General features: G+C 42.8%; 1 protein-coding gene across 3 annotated transcripts in view; it reads right to left on the bottom strand.

The window, feature by feature from the left end:
• spg (dedicator of cytokinesis spg) overlaps positions 1 to 12210 on the bottom strand; it is a 212128-nt gene extending 199918 nt beyond the window's left edge. For 2 of the 3 annotated variants that reach the window (XM_075896109.1, XM_075896111.1), the window contains exons 1-2: positions 12023 to 12210; positions 1124 to 1210 (exon numbers count right to left, since the gene is read on the bottom strand). In XM_075896109.1, the coding sequence (XP_075752224.1) occupies positions 1124 to 1210; positions 12023 to 12092 (157 nt within the window). In that variant the 5' untranslated portion in view covers positions 12093 to 12210. The remainder of the gene's footprint in view (positions 1 to 1123; positions 1211 to 12022) is intronic. The other variant, XM_075896110.1, reaches the window with a different exon arrangement.
• Between the last annotated feature and the right edge of the window lie 524 nt (positions 12211 to 12734).

Genomic DNA, 12734 nt, shown 5'->3' with positions numbered 1-12734 from the left:
AGACAGATGCAGGAGAACCTTGCACTTTGACGACAGCCGAACTTCTCCCTGGACGAAGGCCGACTTCCATACCATATGCGACCGCTGACGAAGTCAACAGTAATTCCAAACGATCAGACGCCATACACAGATACAACTACAGGAAGCTGCTGGTTGAAAGTTTTTGGAAGCGTTGGCGAAAAGAATACCTGTTGCAATTACGATCTGCACACTTTGCCGACACGAAATCAAATACAGCATTGAAGCAAGGGGACATCGTTCTCGCGCATGCGGACAACACGCCACACCAGCTATGGAAGCTTGCAAGGGTCACGGAAGTGTACCGCAGTGCTGACGGTCTCATCCTTCGTTCTTGCAAGATCAAGTTGCAAGGCGGTCACCTTGCGATGAGGCCGATACAAAGACTGTACCCACTTGAACTAAGTGTAACTTTGCGCGGCCGGGAATGTTGATTATTTTTCACGTTCTGGGCTGGGATAAGGAAACGAGAAAGAAGAAGAGCGCGAGCAAGGGATGCGGGGACGCTCAAGTGACAGCAGAGCACTTCCGAGCGCAGTTAAATAAACAAGTATTTTTTTGCCTTATACCTTAAAGACGGAGTTGAGTCTGATTGCAGTGTCTGAAACGCCATCGTCTTAACACTATAACTTTCAACAAAAAAAATCTGTCTATTTTTTATACATTTTTCTCGATACTCAGGAAAGCAAGAGTAAGTGCTCAGCCGGGAATGCTCGGAAGAGTAACGAGAGTATCACTTGAAAAAATCCGTAAACAGGGGTTATGTCAAGCCGTCGTTTCGACAACTGCACTTGTCTTATTCAAGGCTAGAACAGAACTGAATTGTGAAAGCATGGCATTTCAGTGCGTCAACCAATGTGTGTTTGGTATTTGCAGCCATTTCTCCAATGATAGCAGGTGCTTTAGTATTTCTGCACCCGTACCGCTTCGAGTCCTTGCACTTAGAGAACATTTTCCTAAGAAGCGGTCCTGCATCACCACTTGTTCTGTTAGTGCTTCCCTTGCGCCCCATTCTCCAGAATGATAGCAGGAGCTCGAAACACAAAAGGGACAAGACTTACAAATTCTTGAAAAGCATCACCGAATGCTTAGGTGCAACACTCACCGCCACACTGCTCCAAGATGTGCACTGGCTGACCGAGCGAGAGCGACAGGCCATGCTTTGTGGTGTCACCAGCAAACGGAACTACCACTGCATACACAAAAAAACAGACAATCCAGCATCACAAGCAACTAGCAAGCAGGTCATACAGTTCAACAAACAAGGAGATGCACAGCATAATGCAGCGCAATCTTATTACCAACTAACGTGACTAACGTGAGCATTTGAGTGAGTATCTGGATTTGTGCACAAAAGAGGTGAAAGTTGTCTTTTATAGGCCCCAAAAACTGTACAAGCTAACGACTTCCACTATCACAAGAAAAGACGACTGCAGGATCAAGCACAAGGACTTATTCGTACTGAGTGTCAACAACATGGTGTATGTCATCTCAGTGTCATATAGCAGACAATATGTCGGCCAATCTTCAAGGTGGTTCAAGGTGCGCTTATGTAAACATCCCTGCAATGTGCAGAGTGGCAACTCTGGACGTTTGAGCATGTATTGTAGGAGGTGTGGTTCCATTCTTGCTTACAGTCAAAACTCACTGATTTCTAAAAGTAATAATGTATATAGTTGAGAGATTGTACAGCGTGCCCCCACTCCTGGTTTGAGGGAACCATGCATTAACATGCCTTCCATTAATTTGCTCAGAAGAAAGTAGATCATCTTTTCAATGCAGATGAACTTGTACGATAGTATTTTAACTTTTTTCTTTTTACATTGTCACCAGTTACTTTCATGCACGGTGCTTGCACCAAGTTCTTAAGTGCACTGCTATTTTTTTCTCTACACGTATGTGTCTTTTTTGAGTTCAAAATAACTTCGAAGTCAGCTCTAGCCTGTGTCACCTTCTTGTTGTCCATTCATGTCGTTCTCCACCCTGCTGCAATTTTGCTTGACGGAGCACAATTTTATAAATTCAAAAGACCACAATGAGAAGGATTTTACAAAGTAGTGGCACACTGTTAAGAAATAGCCAGATAAGCCACGACATGCGTGTATGAAAAAAAAAATTGCTTAGAGTCAGCACTGCATTTGAACAATAAACATACATCTCCAGCTTCATTCTCAAGCAATAAACCCAGCCATTGGCCTCTACAACAAAATCTAAGGGGCATTTTAGCCTTCTATTGACCGTTCCAACAGCAGTGTCTATCCTTTGGACCATAGAGTTTCCTACAAATACTCCAGAGCGAACTCTGGCACTAGTGTGTATGGGAGCTTCACTGCACGGTGCTTCAACGAGCATAGGAATGATGGGTCGGACACGGATTTGTCTAATCTCCATACTTCTGGCCCTGTGCGTGTTAATTTAGCTTGAAGTCGCTTTGTCACAAAACAACAATCAGCCAATGTTCAGTAGTTTCACTTCACTAACCTTTTAGGCTCATTATTTCAAAATGGCTCACAAAGTTTATAACCGTCTATTCTTTCATTCAAAGAAAACCGAAACACAGCAATAAATGAAGCCACAAGAGCGGTTCACTGCCCGCAAGTACAGACTAGGCAAATCCTTGTATGACCCATTCTTCCCACAGTCGCTGAACAATCGCAGCACTAGTCTTCTCTAGGTAATTTTAAGAACTATGCTATGAACACATATCTGCCCCATGCACGGGCAGAACAAGTGCTGAGAATTGAATGAGCCAAGAAGTGTGAGAGTTAAAAAGTGTTGTTGCTGCAGTTTAAAAATACTGAATGCATGCATGATGCTCGGCAGTGACAAACCCCAATTTATATTTCGCATAGTCATTTGATTAAAAAAAAATGATGGCATGTTACGAGCATGGCATTTGAGAGGCAATATTTCGTGTGTCACGTTTTCAAACAATGAGCAGTTAAAAAAAATTTGTATTTATATTTAGTTATATTGGGTTTATTGGCACAAGAGCGACTCAGGCTAAGCTGCGCCAAACACAAGGTATCTAGTGATAACCAGTATATGCATTTTAATTCTAAAGTTTATGGAGGAATCCACTTTCTTTTAGAAAATTAATAACTTTAGACAGTGGAAAAAGTGAATCAACTCCTAAAATTTTATTCGGGTGCATCGGTGTGTGGTGTTTGTATAGTGCTCTGAAATGCTTTCGTCATTCTTTTTCAATGTATGGACACGTGATTAGAATATGTAAAACCGTTAATGGCTGATGACATTTTTCACATTCCGGCAAATGTTCTCTTCTAAGCAAAAAGTTCTGAGTGAGATGAGTGTGCCCAACGCAGAGTCGGCATAGGATGACCTCAATAAACCGTTCTTGGTGAGCACACCACTTCCATTCGCCCACTGTGGGCTTCACCAAATGCAGTTTATTACTCGTGCAGGAGTCCCATTGTTGCTGCCATTTTGATGATAATGGTGCACAAATAGTACGTAGGCTATGTTTAAGGGGAATCTTTGTTTAACTGATGTCTGTGCTGCTAAAGACGCACATTTGTCCGCCTTTTCGTTGCCTGGTATCCCTATGTGGCTTGGAACCCAACAGAAACGGACAGTCATATTTTCATTATTTGAAACAATCATATGTGGGATATCACCTAGTAAAGGGACGCACTCGGATTTTAAATGCAGCACTTTTATTGAACTTAATGAGTCGGTGTAAATGATTACTTGTCTTTATTCCTCAGTGATGATTTTTTTACTGCTTTCTATGAGGTGTACATTTCAGCGCTGAAAATGGACATTCTGGAAATGGACACTCTGGTAGTCTAACACTGACAGCACTTTCTTCTGTCACAATCCCAACGCCAAGATGGTGTTTTGTTTTCGAGCCATCTGTGTAAATTTTGGTATAACCTTTGTACTTGTCCTGGATTGCGTGAAATTTTTTAATTAAGTGTTGTGATGCGGTGTCGTTTTCCTAAATCGGGTCGGTGAAAAATCGCACAGTTGCACCAGGCCAGCCCATGGCGGCAGTCTTGGTGGTTTGATGGCGACCTTCAGTGTGTCAGTACAAATATTGTAGGTGCGGCAATGCTTTTCCAAGGTTAAATAAATGGTTTGATGAGGTGTGGCCTGTTTGCGTAGTGTAAGCATGAGTGGCATTTCGTGATAATGTCGTGGCATATATGTTGAGACTGTGAACTAATGCTTAAAACATGAGAGGGTTAAAAATATGTGGTGCTGGCGTAGCGGAGGTTCGTTGCAATCTATGTATAAACTCTGGACTGGGGATGTCCTATAGGCACCATTTGATAAACGCAGACCGAGATTGTGTACGGGGTCTAGACGGCGAATGTAAGATTCTCTGGCCGAGCCGTAAACAATGCACCCATAGTCTCTAAAATGCTTTGCACAAGGGAACGACGAACCTTCAATAGCCATAATCGATCAGAACCCCAATGCTTATGAGATGAACCCTTTAATGTATTCAGCGCTTTATTGGCCTTGATTTTGAGTACATTAATATGAGCAAGAAAGTTCAGTTCTCAGAAAGTTCAGAAAGTCAAAATATAACCCCTAGGAATTTTCGTTCATGCTTTATCATTATCGCCATGTTGTTTATAGTAAGCTCTGGGTCTGAAAATAATCCTCTTTTCAATGTAAATACCACAGCAACTGTCTTTTGTGTAGAAAATCGGAAGCCATTTCTGTCAGCCCAATGTGTTAGTTTGTTTATGGTAACTTGAAGTTGCCTCTCACATGTTTAGAGGTTAGAAGCACGAGAAGCGATTTGAAGATCGTCAACATATAGAGAGTGCATGATTATGGGTGGTATGACCATATTAATTGAATTCAATTTTACTATGAAAAAAGTAGTGCTAAGGATGCAACCTTGAGGTACGCCGTTTTCCTGGATATATGTACATGAAAGTACAGTGCCTAACCGCACCTGAAATGTTTTGTTAGTCATGAAATCAGACAAACATTTTAGCATTTTGCCTCGAATACCCAGACTAGCGAGGTCTTGCAGAATTCCGTGTCGCCACATGGTATCCTAGGCCTTTTCCAAGTCGAAAAGAACCGCAAGACAGTGCTGCTTGTGACGAAAAGCCTCTCATATTTCATGCTCCAGACAAACAAGATGGTCAGTGGTTGAGCAACCTTTTTTATATCCGCACTGACGATTGTCTATCAAATTCTGGAGTAGAGAATAAATGATAGTCTGCAATTTATGATATTTTCGTAAGTTTTCGCCAGGCAGCTGGTAAGAGCGATCGGTCTGTAGCTGCTAGGGGACGTTGGGGGTTTTCCAGCTTTCAGAAATGGGACTACTATGGCAGTTTTCTATTGTTCTGGCATAGATCCACCTGTGAGCAGTAGTTTCTGCTTTTCTGCAGTTTCTTTGTGTTTAAGAAAAGTATCAGTGTAGTTGGCTGAACTGGAAATGTTGCAGAAATGTTCCCCTAATATGTCGGCTTGTTCTTGTGTTATTGTCTGGATGTCTGAGCTTGTAAGAATGGGTATTGTGTAGGCTGAATAGTCTCCTCTGAATTTCCTCAACTGGTCCCACAATCGCTTAGACGAGACAGTGCTATTTATGAAAGATATGCAATTGTGCCATAATGTTTTTCAGCCTATGTACGGGTATAACGCCCCTTCGCTTTAGCCTACTTGAAGTTCACGAGGTTACTATATGTGGGGTACCTCCTCAGGACACCCCAAGCTTTGTTTTGCAGTTTCTTTGCTTCAATGCATTGCTTTGTCCACCAGGCATTTAGTTTATTTCGGACATGATTTGATGATCATGATATTGTTTTTTCTGGAGCTGTAATTATGATATCTGTGATTTTGTCGTTTATGTCATCGATGATCTTATCTGGCGAGATGGCGTCCTCGAGTTTTGAATTCTTGAAAACAGTGGCCAGTCCGCAAGATGGATTAGCCAGCAGCGTAGTTTAGAGGTGATAGTGGGTAGTGAGAATGGTCGTTTGATGATTGCAGGTAGGTGATCACTGCCGTACGAAGAGTCGAGGACTTCCCACTTGAAATCATTAAAAACAAATGGTGAACAGAATGCTAGATTGAGGCAACTAAACTTGCCTGAGTTTGGTGAAAAGTATGCTGGTCTGCCAGAGTTTAAAGGACGAATGTTATTCGATAAAATAAAATCTTCAATTAATTGCCCTCTTTGGGCCGTTTTGTCACTGCCCTATAGCGTACCATGGGCGTTAAAATCTCCTATGAGAACAAACAGTTCTGGAAGTTGGACGGTCAAGTCCTCGAGTTCTTGTAGTGTTGACTGTTCATTGGGGGGAATGTAGATAGAGCCTATAGATATGGTATTGTGTGCAATAATGCTGGCTGACACAGCCTCGAGAGGTGTGTTTAACGTGATTGCTCAGGTGGGAATGCCGCGTTTTATTACAATTGCAACTCCTCCCGATAAACTGCTACAATATTGCCGGTCCTTACGGATAACTGTATACCCTTTAGTATACAAGTGTGCTTTGCACCCAGGTTTGTTTCCTGGAGGCAAAATGCTATCGGGGAAAACTGGTTAAAGATGTATTCAATGTCACCTAAATTTTGAAGTAGGCCTCTGACGTTCCAATGAATAATGAAAGCCATGATGAAATTAAAAGGAAGCAAATATACTAATAATGTATATTGATTGTTAAAATTTTGGTAGGTTACACATGATAAAAACTGGCTTCATGAGGAGCGATAACCACTCAGGTTATCGCTTGGGTTGCACCGTTATTGGGGTCTTGTTCCGCTTGGTGCGCTCGAGAGAGCGCTGGTCTTTCGGTATAGACCACAAGATTTTAGTGTGGACCTCCATCGCCTTGTCAGAGGGGCTGGAGGATCAAGAGCCAGGCCCTGAGACGCGCGTCTCGGTCTTTGGTGTGCGAATGAGTCACGGGCCTTGTGCAACCGAAGCAGGTAGGGCCGCCTTGGCTGTTGATGGTGGAGCAGCACTGGCTGCTGCCACCAAGGGGGCAGGTGGAGCTGCTACGGGACCACTGGCCGTGATCCTGTAGGCTCCTGAGCCTGTTGCGGTGTTGCCCCCTGACATACCACACTGGCATAGTAGCTTTTCTGAGATAAGAGTCCAAGCCTCTTCCTCGCTTCAAAGAAGGTTAGTTTTTCTTTGACTGTTAGAGCAACTTTTTTTTTCTTTTTTCCACCATGAACATGATCTGGAATACGCCGGCTGATCGCCTTTGCAGTTCATGCAGCGGGAAGATTCCTGACATTCCTCTGACTTGTGGTCATTGGCGCTGCAGTTGGCACAGGTTTCTTTACCTCTACAAGATTGTGAAGCATGGCCGAACCTCTGGCATTTAAAGCAGTGCCTCGGGTTTGATATGTATGGTCTGGCATTTATTTTAAGGTAACCTGCTTCGAGGGAGCTAGGAAGTGTGCTTGTGCCAAAAGTTAAGACCATGTGTTTTGTCGGGAGTTGTTCATTTTTTTCATCTGATTGTTATTTGTTGGACCTTTACTACATTTTGATCTTGGAAACCCTCGAGGAGCTCCTCGTCGCTCAGGTTCAGGAAATCTACTTTAGAGATAACACCCCTACATGTGTTTATAGAGATCGGTTAGCCGTGATTGTGATATCTATGTTTCCTATACTGTCTATGTCATGAGTTTTGTTACTTGTTCTTTCCTTTTTATTTCTATCAGAAGGTTATTTGTTGGACCTTTACTACATTTTGATCTTGGAACCCTCGAGGAGCTCCTCGTCGCTCAGGTTCAGGAAATCTACTTCAGAGATAACACCCCTACATGTGTTTAGAGATCGGTTAGCCGTGATTGTGATATCTATGTTTCCTATACTGTCTATGTCATGAGTTTTGTTACTTGTTCTTTCCTTTTTATTTCTATCAGAAGGTCTCCGGTGTTCATTTTTGAAGCTTTGTATTCCTTTCCTATTGTTCAGGGTAGAGATTTCGTCACCAAGAAGGGGGACAGTTTACGCAGAGTTGCACTTCTTTCGCTATGCAAAACGTGGCAACGGGGGAAATTGTTTAGGTCGGTTTGGAGATTGGAATAGAATGAAACGTCGACGTGACCTCTTTTTAGAGGTCGATCAGGGAGTTGAGGGAAAGCTTCTGCCATTAGACATTTGGAAATTTCGGCAACAGCGCCGACCGCACACCACGAAGCCCTACAAGGGAACGCGGCAGCTTCATAAAAGAGTCTGCACGACGCCTGTCGTATGCCGCTGCTATAACCTAATATGGTATACCAAGGTTGGGTGATTACACATTTATAGCTTTACAAGTCCATATTTATAGCTCTACAAGTCTATAAATTGAAATCACCACATCTTCAATATTGAATGCTTCAATGAGGGTCACAAAACTGGACACTAGTTCATATTCCAAGTCTGAGTTTGTTCAGTGCAGAAACACGCAGACATATATAGACTGTTTTGTGCTAGAAGCCTGATTACGCAGCTTTTTCTTTAAGCTAGTAAACACTCAATAAGCATCCCCTGGATTAGTGAAAGTGTCAGAGTGATTTTCTGATTTTCAATCCTTTGGGAATTTTAGCGGTGAACCTCCTCTTAGTCTAACCTTGTCATGCGTCACGCGTAACCAAGAGAAGAGACGAGAAAGAAAAGAAGGCAGCATCTCCCGAACAGTATAATAAAAGGCGCTGTCTCATAAAAGTACATACAAACTGCAGTTGGGTGAGGATATTCTAGATGGCGCTGTACCACTACTCTCCGAACGGCTGCTGCGCGGGCTATGCCTGGGTACGCAGAGAACGAGTGCCTCTCTCAGTCTCCTAGATCGTCACCGTACATGGCAGATTGTTGGTGGGGCACGGACGAAGCAGAGCGGCCGGTGCGTTGGAAGACGATTGCACTCGGCTTTCTTGGCTCATGTCTCGTTGGTGTTACCCATGCGCAGTCTGCATTCTTTAATGCGATCGGACGCACAGATGCATGCACAGACTGACGGACAGATGCTTCGCCCCATTCATCATCATTCACTCTGCGGATATGCTGCGATTTTTTTCAACTGGTGTGTGAATGTTTCTCTAGGCAAAAACAAAGAAAAGAAGAATGCACACTGTAAGAGGTTAATTATTGACACACTAGTGCAAGGAACACACAGAACAAAAAAAAAGCAATGGACAAAGGGCACGCGTTGCCTTTCTTTTATTTTTATGCTGCTTCTATAGTATCGTCTTCAATCACCATGTACCAACAAGGCCTCACAGCAAAACATTAGTAGTGATACGTGTGCTGCAAAATGGAAGCTTTCTTACGAAGATGCAGAGAAGCGAAAAAGAGCAATCTTTTTAAAAAATTGAAATAATTTACAATAGTGCACCTCTTGCAAACCACGTCTGTTTCATTCTGATATTCATGCATACATTAAATAATAGGGTGCTATGTTAGCATTTACTTGTATGAGTGTTTAATAGGGGGGGGGGGGGGGCAGTATTGATAAGTACAAAGTGAAGTAAATGAGAACAGATATGGTGAAATATAGTGAAAGTGAGCAAGAAACAACGGTGCTAATGTGGGAGCTGAATCTACATGACTTGCCTGCAATAATCAATTGAACTAGTGGGTTGGCTGTACTATAATATTTGTGCTTGTGTGCTATAGAGCTATTGCATGTTTGTAAACAGCAAGAGGCACCGTCAACATACTTAGGCACTTGTGGCGACGTTGGGGCTCTGCCCAGCCCGTAACGTCACTACAAGCACCTCAGCATGTCGACAGTGCCTATCGCCAATTACAAACATAGAATAGGTTGATGTTTAGCCCTCAAATTGATAGGAAAGCTTTTCAGGCAAACACCCTATCAACTGAGGGCACTGCATATATTGACGCCTCCAGTTTTTACAAGACTAATGCCCTCACACATATCAGGTGACAACAAAAAAAACTGCTGCCAGAGCAACTTCCATTTTCTGTCAAGCCGATTCCACAGCACAAACCATGGGAGTCCCAGACACAGCAATTTAATTTTAGCATGTTTTTTGTTATATTTTTTTAAATTTTATTTTCTTGCATCCTAGATGCATGCAATAATCTTCAGCAAACATTTAGGTGGTTTAATGTAAATACATGTTGACACTGCCGTAAGAAACTTATGTTTAAATGCTTCGAGCTGTCCTATGTGCTTGACACTGATGTGTGGCGTTTCACTTTCACATCTGCCTACATAAACATCTCACCAGTAGGAAATTCAGATATCCTTGTCTGCCTCCTCAAGAGCATAGTTTTCTGAAATTAAGTAGACAGGACTCTGGCATTGAGATAGTTCAGCCACCATGATGATGATGGGTAGTACACAAGTTTGCCTAGTCTTCGTGAACTGCGGGCTTCGCGCACACATGTGGGTTTGTTTACTGCTGTGTTTTGGTTTTGTTTCGAGCAAAAGAATGAATCGTTGTGAACTTCGTGACCCAATTTGAATTGAAGTGTGAAGTGCAACTGCGGATCATTTGCTGACTGTGATTTCGTGACAAAGCAGCTCCAAGCCAAAAGGAGCCAAAAGTACGACAATTAGACAAACTTGTGAACTACTCATCATTCCCATGCTTGCTGAAGCATTGTGTGTAGCAGTTCCTATAGACACTAGCACCAGAATTCCCTCTAGTATTGATAGGAAACTCGATGCTAAAGGGATTTTAATTCACACTTGGTATGAAAAGAATGAAAGTTGAAGAACAGAGACTGACACTGGTGGGGAAATCCATCATCGAATAAGCCAAGAAGGAAACATGAGAGGACTGCCCTCACAAAGTGCCAAGACAAGTCTCTCCCTCTGTTCACTGTTTAGATTCAAGTGGTCACTGCCTCTAAGTACAGTGGTAAGGTATAAATTAACCAGAGTAACAAGCTTAACAACAATATCTGCAATCATCCCCATTGCACTTCGCAAATCAAATCCTAATTATGAAAGTCAGACAACTTTCACAGTGGACATGCTATCTTACGAGAATTTTCAAACCAAGAGATTTTGTCAATCAGCTGTTCTGAATGCTTCAGTGCACATGTTTATTTATTTCTCTGCTTGTATTAGAATATGCATGTCAATAGAGGGAAGTAGAAAGCTATAAACAGAGTCACTTTTATCTCTTCTTACCTTAATCTATTTACTTGCTCTATTGCACTTCGTATACGCCAATTTTAATTAATTAATGTTCAGTGGTAAGTATCATTAGTGTCCCACAGATAAAGTTTTTCATGCATTTTAGGTCGAAACATGAGATTGTGGAAACAAGCACTGCACTTAAACGAGTAACAACAAAAAATAAAGCTGAATACACTGCACAGAAACAATGATTCATAAAGCTGCGATTGCATTAATAATACATGAAAGTGTTGTTGACAACACACAGGGTAAATGGAAGCTCAGCGCCACGACAGACACATTGCCATCACGCGTTATTCTGGGGTTTATTTACTTCAGAACTTTTGGGCCGATATCGTATCTCCGCGGTGTCTACTTTCCCCACAAGTTACTTCCCCACCACGCAATTAATGAGAACTGGCAGACAATAATATTGTGTTTATCAAAGGAAAACGAGCCCTTAAATTTCCACTTTTCTTTCCCCAGCACGTACCGCACAACACAGTAAACGTGGACTAATGGAGTTGATTGTTTACAGTTGTGTGCAGTAGCCGTTAAGGAAAAAATCGACCATCCCGACACGGATGAACAGGCCTCTTGTCAATGGGCATCCGCGGCCCCACTTCGCGTGACGTGCGGCCACAGAAACTGACTAAAGGTGCAGTGACATGGCCTAAAGACCCTGCAGATTCTTTAGTCTGACCCCACAGCTTTCAACAAGCCTGTACGCGCAAAAATTCAGGCGTAAGAGACACTGCCAACATGGGTCACATCAAGTTACCCCAACCGAAACTTCATGCGTCAACAGGTGGCCTCGTCAAGGCGGACAGCTACACCGCCGCCTTCGTCGTCACCAATCTCGCTCCTTCCTCACTAACATCGGTCTGTGTGGGCTCAGTAGTTACACTCACCGACGCCGTATTTGCTGCTTTTCGTCGGTTCCCACTGCTCGGGCATCGATGATGCTGGGGGCAGCTTCATGCCCTTCTCACGGCTGCTGCACAGGCTGCTGCAAGAAACGCCTCCGCCATGTCAGTCGCCATGGCAACTGACGAGTGGTCACGCACTCCCATTCCTCCGTGCGCACTCCCATGTGCTGCGTGGCGCTGTGCTTAAAACACGAACCAGCTGGCTAAACTTAAAACTAAAATATAACCTTGGTTACTTTTATTTTATTCTTGACTAAGTTTGCGCTTTATATTGTGGGAATGTTGGCACTGTATAAAACTTTTTTATGCTTTTTCTATCAGTGCTTTAATTTCGCTTTCGCTTGCGCGTTTGGCAACGTGCGAGATTTTACGTAAGAATTCAAATTGCAATCCCATTGCAACTGCGTACACAATCAAATTATCTTGAATTATCAAAAAAAAAGAATTTACATATGAAACGCAAAATATTTGCACCATCTGCTTGTTTGATTTTCAACATCTCTCTGCTTAAACGCAGAGAAATGGGAAAAAAATGAAGAGTGTAATGCATGCACTTATATTTCTATGGTGGATGGATGGAAAAACTTTATTTCGTCAGAAAGCAACTGAGGATGATTCCGTGTTAGATGGCCATCAACCCAAGGTTGGCGGCGACCTGTGTGGCCCACTCCACGACCCTTAACTGGACGACTGG

Source organism: Rhipicephalus microplus, chromosome 5, assembly GCF_043290135.1.
Source record: "Rhipicephalus microplus isolate Deutch F79 chromosome 5, USDA_Rmic, whole genome shotgun sequence".
In the NCBI taxonomy this organism is placed as follows: Eukaryota; Metazoa; Arthropoda; class Arachnida; order Ixodida; family Ixodidae; genus Rhipicephalus; species Rhipicephalus microplus.
This window is presented reverse-complemented; position numbering and strand designations above follow the sequence as displayed.